Source organism: Neolamprologus multifasciatus, chromosome 5, assembly GCF_963576455.1.
Source record: "Neolamprologus multifasciatus chromosome 5, fNeoMul1.2, whole genome shotgun sequence".
Classification (NCBI taxonomy): domain Eukaryota; kingdom Metazoa; phylum Chordata; class Actinopteri; order Cichliformes; family Cichlidae; genus Neolamprologus; species Neolamprologus multifasciatus.
The window spans coordinates 1,842,076-1,858,165 of NC_140443.1; the positions used below are offsets into that span (position 1 = coordinate 1,842,076).

The 16,090-nt window shown below is 43.9% G+C and overlaps 1 protein-coding gene across 6 annotated transcripts in view; it reads left to right on the forward strand.

Annotated features, from left to right (window-relative positions):
- The window catches only part of pcbp4 (poly(rC) binding protein 4), a 204,145-nt gene extending 189,796 nt beyond the window's left edge, over window positions 1–14,349 (forward strand). For all 6 annotated transcript variants that reach the window (XM_085160428.1, XM_085160424.1, XM_085160425.1 and 3 more), the window contains 2 exons: window positions 220–389; window positions 5,583–14,349. In XM_085160428.1, the coding sequence (XP_085016554.1) occupies window positions 220–389; window positions 5,583–6,024 (612 nt within the window). In that variant the 3' untranslated portion in view covers window positions 6,025–14,349. The remainder of the gene's footprint in view (window positions 1–219; window positions 390–5,582) is intronic.
- Window positions 14,350–16,090: the final 1,741 nt, after the last annotated feature.

Consider the following 16,090-nt stretch of genomic DNA (forward strand, 5'->3'; position numbering starts at 1 on the left):
ATGGAAGGACGGAAAATAAAGTGAAGGCAGAGAACGAAGGCTGGAGGTTCGTGTGGGGAAGTGAGAAGGTCTAAGAGTTTTTTAACCTGTCACACCTGACGTAAAGGCAGACTGAGGGTCTGACAGCAAGTCCTCAGACCTCAAACTGGTCAGTAAGCTGAGCTTCCAGGTCACATGCTGTAAAAACCTCTAATCCTCTCCGTGTCTCCCTCCTCACAGCTGATTGGCTCAATCATCGGCCGCCAGGGCACCAAGATAAACGAGATCCGGCAGGTATCGGGGGCTCAGATCAAGATCGGCAGTCAGATCGACAGCACCAGCGACCGCCACGTCACCATCAGCGGCACGCCGATCGCCATCAACCTGGCTCAGTATTTAATCACTTCATGGTAAGCATCCGGAGGAAGAGGCGGGTACGAGAAGCAACGAGCGCTGCAGGAGAGCACGAGGCTGACAGACGCCTCACATTAGACGGCTTTAACAGCACTTTGATTCGCTGCTTTATTAACAGCAACTGTAGGTACAAGAGTCGGGCTGTTGTCACGCCACAGAGAGGGGTGTGTCCTTATATACCTTAATGTTTGGTGGGTAAATGGCAAAAGGCGAGCAGCAGTCGAGCAAATTAAAATGAGTTTGATCCTCTCGCCAGTTAGAGCAGCGTCGCGGTTTTCTCTCCTCCTCGGCCGTGCATGCACCGTCAGGTACGTCTGCAGGATGCATGACAATTACTGCCTGATAAAAAAGAAATCGAGCTCTATATCGAACGCAGCGGACACGTCGGTCTCGCCTTCTCCTCGCCATTTAATCAGAAATATAAGCGACATGTGGTACGCGCCGCCAGCTCGCTTTAATACAAGTAACCACCAGCATGAATATGCAAATTGGTCATTGGACTCTGGATGAAATTGATATTTGACTTACCACTCAGCCTGCCGCCGACAGCGGGGAGAATAGGCAAGTGACACACACATAAATACTGACAGCTCACTCTCACAAACACACACACACACACACACAGACACACACACACACACAGACACACACACACACACACGGGGCAGCCTCGGTCAGTCTGAAATGTCAGGTCAGAGAAGGTGAGAGCAGTTGCTGGAGAATCCCCGACAAATTTGCTCTTTTCTATTATTTCTTTAATCGGTTACACACGGAAACGGCGATCTGCCCGAGCTCATCCAATCTCCGTCCTCCCTCGGCGGGTTGCTCGCAGGTTGACGGGAAAAAGATGGAAGTCAGACTCCGGCTTCTCTGTGGAGCTTTTCTTCCAACACAACCCGCACCATCATAAGCCGTCGTCTCCCGCCTGAGCAGTTCCTGCGCTTCTTTTTTGGAGTTTTCTTCTGTAGAAGAATTCTGAACCTTTATGGTAAAGTTACTACAACCTGAGTTTCTCTAGTCTGTGGGAGAAACGCATCTTTGTGCTTTCCCACTTTTTTTGTGGGAAAGCTGTAGATTGCACTGCGCGATGCGGGCACGGCGCTCCACCCTACGTCTTTGTTTTATGCTGAACGGAGATCGCTCTGATGTGAACGGGACTCGATCACTCACGCCTTGGAGCGCGCTCCCTCTGGACCTCTTATGCAATCAGGAAACCCGTCGAACATGAACCCAACGAGACACAAGTGTTTCCGTCCCTATATTCAGTCAGCTGATGCTTTAAAAATGGCTGCCAGCAAATAATGAAGCCTTTTTCAAATATTAACAAGTGCAGAGATACAAACTTTGATGGTTACATTATATCTTTATGAGCAGTAAAACCTTGGCAGGAGGGAGAACAAAATATTTCATATCCTCCAAGGTTCCTTCGATATGAAATGGATTCTTTAAAAAACCAAAGTGGTTAAACTGACAGATGTTGTGGAACGTCCCATAAACTAAAAGACAGTTCACATGAACTCACGTATAGTCAGAAAGTCTGTGATGAATGGATTCATGTGTGTTTATAACCAGGGATGCACATAAGTGGTCCGCAGGTGCGCATTCGCTGTCAAAATAAAAGACGTGCACCAGATAAGAAGTTGCAACGCGTGTTTGCGTACATAAGATTTTCTGGAGGAGGACAGACATTTGTTTAGAACTCTTAAAGATGTCGAAGAAGCTCCTTTAAGCAATTACTTTGGTGTTCCTCCACCTCCAAAGAAATGTCAAAAGGAGTCCGAACCGCAAAAGAAGCGTATTCTCGGAAAAGTGGTTGCAGGAAGTGAGCTGGCTTCAAACAAATGATGAACACACAGAGATGTGGTGCAGAATGTGCCGTGAAAATCCCACTCTAGCGGACAAAAACGGTGCCTTTTATATAAACATGCGTTGCAACTTCTTATCTGGTGAGCATCTTTTATTTTGACACCTGCAGACCACTTATGTGCACCCCTGTCTATACAGATAGCCGGCTGCATCCCAGAAACATCACCCAGGGTTTGCTTGAAAATGTCAGACTGTGTGAATCCAGCAATATACACATATATATCTATATATACCGTATTTTCCACACTATAAGGCGCACTTAAAATCCTTTAATTTTCTCAAAAATCGACAGTGTGCCTTATGTATGAATACTTACTGACCTTGAAACCGATTTTATGTGCTACACGGCGCTCAAAAATGTTTTAGTACGACTTTGGTAGCTACGAAGCCGCACCGCTGGATGGATTGTTGGAGCATTACAGAGTTAAAAACTGTCTAAATTCTTTCATCTTTAATAAAATGATCAGCGTTGCTGCTTTACCAGGTGTAACAATTAGGTTTAACATCCAGGCATCCATGAAAACAAGATTTATTACATTTAACGGAGTTAGAAGTTAGCAGGAAGTTAGCTCGCTAGTTAGCTAAACATGATATAGCATGTTCTGACTGAGAGATTTCTGACAAAATTCAAACGTACAGCTCTGTTATCACTTCCAACATAAATGAAGACAGGAAACTAAACAGCAGTGACGTTTGTAGGGTTACTGAAGTTGGGCTAGCTGCTATATAATGATGTGCTACGTGTGGCTAGCGACACAGCTATGTTAGCATAAACACAGTGAAGCTGGAGGATGAACGCTAACTTTTGATTAAAGTTAACGTGAAGGTTCCTGATGGATAGGGACAAATGCAATCGCATGGCAGGATGCTGTAAACGGACCAAACTTCAGTCAGGAGAACAACTGAGATAATCCATCCACAATACGAGGTTAGTCATTAATATACTGCAACAACATGGGAATAGAACAGCTGCCAGAGAATTCAACATTTATGAATCGATGGTACAGAAGTGGAGGAAGCAAGAAGAATGAGCTGAGTAAAGTTTGACTTATCTGACTGTTTTGTTTCACTATATATATATATATATATATATATATATATATATATATATATATATATATATATATATATATATATATATATATATGTGAGGGTATCAGGTACGATCAGAGCTCTGCAGTAAAAAGGTGTGACAGGGGTGCATCTGTCAAATGATCTACCCTCCGATTGTTTCACTTACACAGTAGTGAAGTCACATTGAAACAATGCTTCCTGCATTATTGAGTCTCTGTAACTGCCTGAGTGTGATGGGCCGAGGGATCAACTTTAAGCTTTTTATAACACTGTCAGGTTCTAATCTGGCCCGCCCCATGAGCAACAACCTTTACAGATTGAACTTGTAATTGTACAATATCTGTCGATGTAACCACTTCTGCAGTGAAATGTGTTTAAACATGAATCAGTTTCATATGTGGGCGACGTTAGAGAATATGAAATCACTGCTTTGTTCTGCCTCCTGTGAGGCCCAGCACTACTTTTTAGGTTTCCACTGCATGACTACACTTCAAGGAAATCCAGATACAAGCCTGTGTTTAAATAATAGACACAACAACACACAGAATGGAAAATTCATCCAAGTAAATACAAAGACAGAATGTGTCCGTGAGCACAGACAGATTGTTTACGCCTGTCTTTTTTGTGGCTGGTCTTGCCGAAGTGAACAAGATGCCAAACACAGTCTGAACTCCTGCAGCTGAATCTGCAGTACAAGAGGAGCTAATGTAATGTAACGGGTGTCTGCCTATTAAAACAGCTGGAGCGTCCTAAAGCGGCAGAGGAGGCCTCTGCGTGTTAAGCAGCTGGAAGTTGTCTCACATCGAGCAAGAACAGGAAACTACAGCCGCTGCTCTCCTGAGGAAGCTCAGTGTTGTTAAACGAGGAAGTGATGATGCAACTCAGAGGCAAACATGTTCCTGTCAAACTTTTCTGAATCGAGGTCAAAATGAGCAGTTCTCGGTTTAACATCGACATGTTGCCTTAACTGTAGTGTTTAAATGGGGGGCTTCACCTATTGATGGAGCTGTGCATTGAAGTCTTTCAGAGGAAAAGGTCTCAGTGACCTGGGAGTTTTCCTCCCGGTGACATGAACCGCTGCTGACTTTCAAACAGGGAGTGTAACATAAGCCTTCGAAAGCAAACTCCTTCGTTTAATGGTACCCGATTCCACTTCATTACTTCGTTTAGTCGTTTAACTGAAAGCGTCACCCATACCCCTTCAAGAAACTTTAGTGAGCAGACGTTTTGGGCTTTGTTGGTGTTCCTGTGCACTCGGGAATGTTTAACAGTACGTTTCTAATGCCGGGAACACTCCAGCTTCATGTTTGACCTGCTGTCTGATAGTTGCATGAACTTAAACACATTTACATTTAATAACCAGTGAAATAATTGTGTTAAAAGCAGAAAAGCTACAGTTTGAATCACATTTAGAGTCTCAGCTGTGCAAATACAAGCGATAACATTCAAACACCAAGACAGGAACAGTTGCTGTGCAGCGTTGCCCCAAGGCAACTACAAGAAAAACTCGAGTATTCAACATGCGAGGAAATGAAAACCTTTAAAAATACTGACACACACACACACACTTATTTACAGTTCATGTCATTTTAAATAAGACTTTGTAAGCCAGTATATTTTGGAGTGAAAGTCCCGCCTTTGAATGATGCTTGTTAGTGATTCAAACAGCTGATTGGATTATGTTTTCAGCTGGTTGCACTGATTTAGGAAATATGAAGAGGATGCGGGGCTGCGTGCCCGCCCACCTCTCACTGTTTTATGGTGATTGATGCTAAAATGTGCAGAAGATTTCTTTTAGTTAGAAAACACGAGGTGAGAAGCTCCCACAGAGATGAGCACAGACCCACACAAAGGATTTCTTTCCTGTTTTTGAAGCAGCGTCCTCTCTGACGGAGCCTCCATGCTAATTTTTCTGATGGTTTTGTTCCCTCCTCCCTAAGCCCCCTCCCAAGCCATCACCCCAACTTATACAGCACACCCCCCATCTGTACAGCGAACTCCCCTACAATAATCTGTTGCAACCTCCAGCCAAACACGCCCGTCTTATGATTTGAGTTTTGTCAGATTTCCGTTGGTTCATTTTTACAGATCCTGTTTGTTTTTTTCTTTTCCGTTTTTACTCTGATTTTTTTTAACATGTCTTTTATTTAACCCTCTAACCCTTCTCCATCCAAAATTCCCTCTCCTTGACCCCCTCCCCTCCTCCACCCTCCTTCCCCCCCTTCCCTCCCCTCCACCTCCCCCTCCAGTTTAGAGACCGCCAAATCCACCGCCCAGTCCTCCTCCATGCCGTCTCCCGTTGATCTGACCATGAGCTTCACCCAGCCCTCCCCCCCTGTCTCCGCCTCGTCCTCCTCCTCCTCCCCCCTGGCAGCGATGGGCGCCGCACTGCCCCATGCTCCAATCCTGGGCGCTCCCTACGCCTTCCCCCTCTCCAGCCTCCTGGGAGTGAAATCCATCCCCTACCTGGCACTCTCCACCCCTCCCGCCTCAGCAGCGGCAGCAGCGGCGGCCGCCGCAGCAGCCATCGGGGCTCCAGTGCTACCAGCCTCAGTGCAGACGGCAGCGGCGACGGCAGCCGTTCCGGTTCAAGCTCACGCGGCGGCGGCCCTGGCGTCCTACACAGCCAAGATCTCGTCCTCAACCAATGGAATGAAGAAGCCGGAGAGACAGAAGTTTGCGCCGTACTAAACAAAGAGGTAGCTCCTGGCCGGGTTTAGACGTTAAGGGCCGTTTTTGGTTTTTCTTTTAGCACATTACTCATTGACTTGTTTGCCTCTCCACCTCTTCCTCTTCTTCTTCTTCTTTTTCTGACTGCCTAAAAGAATCAAAGTGGGATCGTTGGAACATGAATGATGTTGAATCATCCATGGAAGGTGTGCACGGCAGCAAACAAGCGTCAAAAGTTTAAAGCTTGCAGTTCAGCTAACCGTGACTCTGCGCTGTGGTCATAACCAAACCCTAAACCAGGGGCACAGCAGGTTCGTGTCTTGGACAAGTTTTTGTTCCATCACGTCTTCACATTGCGAGCAGTTCAAAGTGTTTAGTCGGTGCCGGGTCTTTTATTTTGGACCCAGCTCTTTACCGGCTGTCCTGTGACCGACTTCCTGCCCTCCTCATATGCTTTCTGCAGCTTGATGTGGCTTCTGTCAAGAAATAAAAAGACCTGGTGCTATTCTGAGTGATGTGGAGCAGAGACCTGCTTCTCGGACACTTGTGAAACACTCCACGGTGGATTTACTAGGATTGCAATCATTGTCCTGAGTGACCGCAAGTAGCTCTGGTTGCTACCCTGGTATTGGAACATTGTGCAACCAGGTTGGGTGTATTCCCAGGATAAACCGATTTGACAAAGTCTTGGAAATCAAGGGGAAAAATAACAATTTTAACACATGTTTCCTCAAACAGTGTTTCTGGGTTAAAATCATTCTGCTGTTTGTGTGGATCAGCAGCTATAGACCAAATAAACAGACCAGTGTAAAGTTAGCTACATAACTAAAAACCACGACTGAGGGTCTTATTTACCGTCATGAAAGGATCGGGAGGACGACGGTCTCTCAGCAGATTTCACCCAGTTTCCCCAAAGCACGGACGACTTGCATGTCAGACAGCATGTTTGTGCAATTAGACCAAAACCCACTGCCAAACATGACGTATGTGTAAGTTTGCAACCAGTGTCATGCTACCAAGGTGACAATGCACCAACAAGATCACTTTTACAAATATAACTGAGCACTATTGCAAAGGCTAACTCAACTACACCTCGAGCTAATAGGAAAAATCCCCAAAACAGAGCTGCACGCTCTCTGTAAATTCAAAAGTTTCTTATTGAATCATAAACGCCGAATAATTAACTCAGAACCTGCTGAGCGACTCTGACAGACTGCAGCGGCTCCAGTCACGACTTTCAGAAATCAAATAAAGGAGGATTTCTGATTTTCATGCAGATATCCGTCTCAACTCCACAGAGTGGGAAATAAATTAAAGAAAAACAAATACAGGATAACGAATAACACTCTTCACCTTGCTTCTTTAACCTTTTTATATACTCATATATCCAACAGCTTTTTCTTTCTTTGAGTAGCACTTTTAAAAACAAAGTTTCAGAACCTTTGAACACCTCAAAGCGAGGCATGTAGGACCAGAATGAAAAACACCAAAAGCAAAATAGGACAATCCTGTACAGCAGCTCTCTAAGGCTGATGGCTCACCACGTACAAACGACTCAGGGTCAATGGCTCCTCAATACTTCACCTGTCACTCAAACACAGACACAGCTGGGAAAGTTCAGGAAAATAATTTTGCTACACAGTCAGACAAACCTATGGATGCTTTAATGTCTCTGTCCCAGCCCGGATCCCGGACAAGCCCCCAAACGTTAGTTTTCCCAGTGGATGGAGGAGAGTTGTTATTTTAATAGAAAACCAAGCAAAGATGATAGAACAGTGCAAACTTTAAATTCATCCACTGATTGTCTGTGGGCACCACTGCAGAAGCAGAACTTTTACTTCAGATACTTTGGATGTGATACTTGTGTAATTTTACTTTACATGGATTTTGAAAGCGAGACTCTTACTTGGCTCGTCGTCATTCCACATCCGACCACATAAAAACAGCTTTAAGGATGTTCCAGTCTGCTCCTTGATGTGGAAGTGTTCTTCTTGTTGTTAAATAATTTGAGACATTAACAGAAATTCATCTATTTGTCTGATTTTTAAAATTAAAAGTCAGGATCAGCAGGTCTAAGTCATCATTTTCCAACAATCCCACTTCTAAAAGTCCACCCCGACTTTATTTTTCCTCGTGTCTTTTTGCAGCTCGGCCCTTTTCCGAGTTCAGAGGGTTGGTGGGTGTTTGCAGCCGCTGATATTTAAGGTCATTTGGGCCACAAAGCCTGTAAAAGCCATAGAGACTATTCTGCTTTCCCCTCCTAGTCTGTGTCCTGCTCTTTTTGTCCCCTGCTCTACGTCCTATTGTATACTCGCATATTTATTAACTATTGTGGAATATTCCCTCAGAGTTTATAATCACTGGTCACTAACACTGAGCTGAAAACTCTGCTTTTGTATACGATGATGTCGACTTGTAAATGACTATTTTGCGTTTGCTTCCTGTCTGGTTTTTCCTTCAGTATTTGTTGTGTAGTTTTTTTAAAGACATACAACAGATTTAAAAAGGTTCTTTTTTTGGTTTTTGCATATGTTCTCTTCCAAAATGTGTTGTTTAAATTATTTTTTAACTTATTGAGAGGAGTATTACAGTTTTAGATGAGTTCATTTCCCAACATGGCTGCAGGTAAAGACTGTAAAACTGTATTTTAGTTTCTGTATGTTCTGTATGTAGAGTGAACAAAACTGATTATTTTCTTTTTGGGGGATAAAAAATATCACTGTACCATTATTGCTAATAACCAGGTGTTTTGTTAGAAGAGTAGTGTTTTCACTTGTGAGCTCCAACTGGCCATTTTATGTCTCTCTCTCACACACACACACACTTTCTAACTGGGATATCTGTTTATAAATGTCTGCCCTGCTTCTCAACTTTCAGCATCCACAGAACTAGAATAAAAGAACTGTTTTTTAAAATGGGAAATCTTTGAACGTGTACAGTGAGGAGCTTTGGAAAAGCCAGTTTCTGATAGCCAGACATTTGAAGTCATTACTGGGTGAGTACCACAGATCGATAACCCTGGCAGCTCTAAGCAGATATATCGGGCACACGCTCTGATAAGGAGGCCAAAATCCAGCTCGGCACCAGGAGTCGATCCATCCGTCAGAAAGTACCGAGTCAACATTTTGTCACATGCAGTTGAGTTTTAAGTGGACCTGTTGTGCACTTTTGCTCATCTCCTGTTCCTGTGGTGGATGCTCATATAAAACACGACCAGAGTCTCTAATGGTGAGCTCCGTGTGAGTGCAAGTGTATCTAATCCCTGTGGGCCAAAAGCTCGGGCTCAGAGTGCTCTGAACACTCTTGGCTCTCTGTGATGTCATTTAGAGGTGATGTCCCTAATGTAGTCATTTCACAGTAACTGTCTGTGAGCCAATTAGAAGAAAGATGGCTTGAAGGTAGACAACAGAGCAGTGTTTTTATTCTTGGACTCTGCCAGACTAGCTTTGCATGATTCAAAGTTCAAAATAATCCTGGTTTACTTCATACTTGGTGCATCACCCAGGGCTGGACTGGGACAAAAAATTATAGGAAAATCCATAAAGCCTTTGAATGATCTTCAACAATCTTTGGTTGTAAGATTCAGATAATTATTTAATAAAAGCGAGACATTTTTAAATGAGAATAAGAAAGTATTTCTTTGTGCCCCCCTCTCCCTGTTAATGCCCTACCTGGCCCCCTGGCAACACTTTGCTAGACCCGCCCCTGCACAGTTACCAGCTGTCAGCTACTTAGAAAAGGATCCTGGTGTTATTTGTCTCTCAGAAACAGTTCATAACTTCAACTCATCCATGTCACCTAAAAGGTAAACCTGTTTCTCCATCACCTGTTCAGCTCTGATGATTCAGTAAGGACGTCTCCTGGTTTCATCTTCATGTTTCCCTCTCACCACATATCCAAACCATCATGACCAGCAGCTTTACAGCTGTGGCTCCAGCAAACATCAGCTGATACTAGAAATTAATATTAAATAAATTCTAACAACAGCTGATCAAGCTTAAACGTGCTGCTGTTGTTTAGCGCGACATCGGCTGGTTTCATCTTTCTGGCGCAAAGTGGGCGATAAACAAACAAGAGAGACGATCAGCTGATCATTGATCAGTTTCATGATTGAAGTAGCAACAGGAGAGGGAGGGGAGAGAAGAAGAGGCAGCTGACAGCGTAACGACAGAATAAATCCAGCTTTGTGTCTTTTTCCATTCTAGCTGAAGTCCGGGACAAACTGTGTTCCTTTTCACCTCAATACGAAACGCGTAATATTTTCTCTAAATACGGGACGATTTCGTTTTTTACGGGACGGTTGGCAACTATTTTATTCATAAGGTTAGTTAGAGAACTTTACTATCAGTAACATCATAGCACCCGCCCAGCTGTAGAAACTCCGTCATGCTAGCTAGTAGCAGTACGAGTTATTGTAACTGACTGTAAAAAGTCAGCACAACGAAAATAAACTCCACCTAAACTTGGTTTATATCTGACACAGATAGACTGCAGGTCATAGCTTCTTACCTAAAGTTCAGTTCACCGCCTCAGGTCTCTCCTCCTCCTGCCTCACCTTTCCCTCATCCACCTACTGGCCTCTGTGGAAGCTCCACCATAGCCACCACCAAACAACTGAGTTATTTTTACACATCGACCAGCATCTGGCCAATCCACCACCTCTCATTGTTTATACTGTTACAAAAAAATAATAATAATCATCGGCCCATAAAAACGAAAAATCACCATCAGGCATACCGGGAAAATGGCCAGTCCAGCTATGGCATCACCTCAGCTCATCAACTGTCTGTGTTAGCTCCTCTCCCATTGGTTGCCCCTCTGAAACAGAATGTGTGAACAGATCATGTAAGGACACACCCCTGTATGACATCACAGGCAGGGCTCACAGAGATTACTGTCCAAACACAGACCTCATGATCGTGTTTGAATGAACGCCCGCCTCTGGAACAGATTCCTTCATGTATTACTGTGTTACCTCTGAGAACAGCTTCCTGTAACCAAAACACCATCAGAGCCGAGTCAGAGTAAAGATGCTACGCTGGCTGTGAGGTGCTCTACAACGAGCAGGCGTGTTATAGACAAACTTGTGATTAAAGCAGAAGTCAGTCATTAGTTTTACTCTGATGATCAACTACAAAGTCTGCAGACGCGTTTCCAGGAAGCTAATCAGTACCGATGAGTGTAAGGTCATCCATCCACAAACATTTAGATGATCAGAGGCTGTTTGTCAGAGATGGACGTAGCCACCTAAAGCATGAAGCTGAACGCTTTCACCAAGTCGGTGTTTTGAAACCGGATAGTTTAACATCGGTCTGGACACCAGTTTACAAAATGAACATCATGTGTTAAATCCCATTTCAGATTAATGTTCAGGCCATCGAGTCGTTGGGGAAGTCACGACAGTATGAGAGCAGTCGCCCCCTGCTGGACATATACGGTGCATCTTTTATGCTAGTCTGTGGCAGCGGCTGACGAGATCTGTTAGAAATGTGTGAGTGTGCTTTTTGTAGTTCTGTAGCAGAGCTTGTGCAATTTTTAAAAAGTTAATTTGATTTTAATTTATTTTGTTCAGATTAAACTGACGCCCAGAGTGTCAGAGACTAATGCTGCATGTTTGACTGGCCTCACTAACACGCACACAAACATGTAAATACACACAAATATGACCAAGAAATTAGCGTAACACACACACAGGCCTCGGTCTTTGCACTGGCAGTGTGAACTCAAAGCAATACTAAACAGAGCCGTACGAGTAGCTACACACTGCAGAGCAACGGCAGCGGCTAATCTGGGTGTGTGTACTTTCCAGCTGTAACAAATACATCAACGTTCAACTCGATGGGGTGTCGACGCTTCCCTGTTCCTTCTGTTTGTTTCTAAAAAGACTGATGACGATGATGATGTGGTATATTTAACAAGCTCACTTATTTTTATAAATAATGTTGATGAACTGAACTGTGGACACCCGTCTCCTCACATTCGTCTCGACACAACACTTTTCTTTTTTCTTTAACTTTTGTCGTCCTTGCTTTTCATCGTCCACGTGTCCTTCATCCATTTGCATGAGTCTGACTTGAATTGATGTCTATGCAAACTCATCTCTGTGCGGTTCAGCTCTGAACCCTGCGTGGGCTCACGCGGACGCCGTGCTGGTAACGTGCAGCTGAAGTGAAAGGGCTACAGCGGACTACGGCTCTGACTGGCAACGCACTCGCCCTGAAGAGTAACTGACAGACTCTGGTACTCCGAATGATGTCTGGAGGGGTTCTTTACATTTGGGGCACCAAGTAGAAGTAGACGAGGGAAAAACAGGAAATATTCCTCAGTGCATCGTAAACGAGGCGCAATCAAAAAGTTCTGAGAACATGAAGCTCGTGAACCGCCCTCGATTTGAATTTGGCTGATCTTCTCTTTAAGATCATCTTGTCGGGGCTGTGCAGGCAGCTGCAGACCTCAAACCTCAGCTTCACTTTGAAACTGGAGTGAATTTCATGTCGAGGATCATCGCCTAGCTCTGTGGCTCTGAGCGAGCAGTTTCAGGTGAAATCAGGAGGATGATTTCTCCTTTTAGTTCCCTTCAGAATTCACTCTGAATTAGTTCCCCAGAGTGATCAAAGGAGCTTGCAAAGAAAAGCGTCTGGACTTCTTTAAGTTGCTTGAAGACGTTTCACCTCTCATCCGAGAAGCTTCTTCAGTTCTAAGGTCAAATGGTGGAGAGTCCCGAAACTCTGGCTGATTGGGACCCACACCCAGTTTCACACCTTGGCTCAGGCGATTAGAGGATCATCAGGGGGTCCTTTTGTCCCTCTGTGGGGGGAAACTCCCACTAGGTTTATATCTGGGACTCTCCACCATTTGACCTTAGAACTGAAGAAGCTTCTCGGATGAAGGTGAAACGTCTTCAAGTAACTAAAAGAAGTCCAGACGCTTTTCTTTGCAAGCTCCTTTGACCACGATGACCTGGATGACTGAGAACCTTCACAGACATATTTCCCCAGAGTGAGAACGTCCACGCAGGCGTCTGCTGGAGAGAGGTGCTCTGCGGCCATTCGGGCTTTCGCTCACCGCCTGGACCTCTCACCAAATTCGTCTTGTTCCAACACATGTGAGGAGATCCAGCAGAGACCTGGTGAAAGGCGACAGAGACGACGACTCGCCCAATCGAAATCATGCAGCACTTTTCATTTTCACGGACCTGTTCTCAGAACTTTCTGATCACCACACTGAAAGAGTCCCCGTCATAGTTAGCCTGTAATATCTCCTGCATGCTTGTTTACTCCACTGGTTTTGACATTTTTAATAATTTAGGTCAGTCATTTTGGTTCCTTTGAAAAATCCCTTGAAGAATTCACTGATATGAGCACATGCAGAGTCCCTGTCTGTGTCCAAATCTGCTTTAAAGTAAGAATTTTAACCACTTTAATTTAAAAATGCACAAACTTTTATTTATTTTTTCCCCCATTGTATCCTCATATTTCCTCATCAACTAAAAAAAACAGATGGAACCAAAAATTATTCAGTTTGCATGAATATGAATCAGCTTTTGGCCCATAACAAAAATATATATATATAAAAAACCCTCCAGACATCATTTTAAGACACATTAAAAGAGACTGAGCTGAAGAATAATTTGTGCCAGATTAATTTTTCCTTTAACAAAAAACTCATTTTTGCAGTAATAATTAGAAACAAAATGTTTTGGAAGAACATCAGGAGCTTGAGTGTTGAGTCCTGGGATCTTAAACAAAGATCAGAATCCACAGCAGCTCCTTAAATTAACAAAAAAAGATTTATTTTCAGGAACACCGACGCAGATTTTAGCCGAGACTTAATTCCACCTCTGCTCTGAAGTGAACATTAACAACATTCTTTATCAAAACATATTTTTCACTCTTATTAAAATTCAAAGTCTGTAAAGTTTTTCCGGAGAGAAAAATCACGTCGTTGGGAAACAAAACAGAGTCAAGTTATTGCTCTTCGGGGTGAACGTGTTGGACGCTCAGACCGTGGAGGCGGACGTTCCCGCGACGTGCTCCGAGACTTTGTCCAACACGGAGATGAAGCTCGCGTCATACAAACGCTCTCGTTGGAGGCTGCACGACAAACACACACACGGCGACACCTCGCCCACCCTGAACCCACGGCTGAACGGTTGTGAATATTGTATTGCACTCGAACATGAAAAATCCATTACGACGACATATTCTTCCATCTTTTTGGTTTTCATTTCTGCTTCCTGTAAAGACAGGATGTTTTGCTCTTTGTATATCAGCCTGATGTGTTTGTGACTGTTTTCTTTCCATTCATGCCATGTTCTAATAAATTAAACCCACACTGAAGATGAAACTGTCGACTGCTTTCTGCTTTAAAACCGATGATTCTCTGTGCATGACTTTAGTTTTAGAGTGCACACCTGCAGGGCAGACGCGTACACAGTGCATTTATGCACATCTGCAGGTGTGTAATTATCTAAAAAGCAGTCACAGATGAGTATCAGAATATAAACTGCACAGTGAGGTTGACCTCTGACTTTCACCTTCAAGGCAACTCCTCGTTCCAGCAAACATCTGATGAAGCTGCATCGAGTCTGAGGGGGGAAAAAAAACCTTCACACAAAAACAAACATGAAGACAAAAATTCAGTGAACCGTCAACGTGAAAGACGCCGTCTGCCGACACTGCAGGCTAATGTTGGATGATTGTATGCGATGGGTAAATGGACTCATTCTTATATGTACACAACATGCCACAGTCACCCAATCACACAAGCACCAAGTTTCTTAGGCTACGTTCACACTGCAGGCGAAAGCGCATCAAATCCGATTTTTTTGACCCTCTGCGACCCATATCCGATCATGGTGTGACAGTGTGAACGGCACAAATCCGATATTTTCAAATCCGATCTGGGTCACTTTCGTATGTGGTGCTGAATCTGATACATATCTGATGTTTTAGAAAGCTGCTGTTTGATGGTCATGTCGCATTAAATCCGTCTTTTACGTCACCGACACAAGACAGACGCCAATTATCAGCGCCGGAGAAGACACCGCGAACGCTTCCTGGACATCCAGTGAAACTGTTGGGAAGACAACGTTGGAGAAACATGAACATTTTATTTGTTCTGTATAATCTGCAGATTCTGACAGAAATCTGCAACTATCCTTTGAAGCAGCGCTCCTCTAAAACAGCAATAAGGATCATTATTAGGTTATTTACATTATTATGGAAATAACAAAATAACTTAAAGCAAAAATTGGGAAACGTGAAGTCTGAAGTCTTTATATTAAGGTCCATCAGTCACACAATACTGTTTGCTCTGGGTCTAAACAGAGCGCGTTGTGTGTGACGTCTTCTTTTGCGCATGCGGCCGCTTTGAGCGTTCACACTAGAGCGCGTTTGCTGTCGCATTTTATTTGTAGTGTGAACGAGCAGACAAAAAAATCGGATTTGATCAAAAAATCTGAATTGAGCATCAAGACCTGCAGAGTGAACGTAGCCTTAGTGCTTCCTAACTACCATTCACACTCCGATGGACACATCAGAGAGCAATTTAGGGTTAGTGTGTTGCCCAAGGATACTTGGCATGCAAACTGGAGGAACCAGGGATCGAACCACTAAGTACCTGCTCTACCTCCTACAGCCCTGGGCAGGTGAGCACAGATCCCACCTCGAAATTGATCTCAAGTCCTAAAAAAATCCACATACGGACAAAATGATGTTTTCACAGTCAGTGGAGTTAGCTGAGATGAAGGGTTAGTTACGTTCCCCTAAAAGGGTCCAGGCGATGAAGGGGGAAGTAACAAAAAGTGTCAGGAAAAAGTCAAGGAGGCAAAAGGGTTAAATTAAAGAGTTTTATTAAAGTAGCTCAACTAAAAGAGACGGACAAGCCGCTATCACCATTTAAGAAAACAAACAAAACTCAGGCGTTGGTTAATAAAGTCAAACGTAAGCCAAAAAGAAAGAGCAGCTCACTAGCTGTAACCACTCACATGGCACTCTGGCCCAGAGCTCACCTTTCCCTGGGCTTAAATACTTTTAATTACTGATGTGAGTCAGCTGTGTAAAAGGGAAAGGTGGGACCTCAGGCA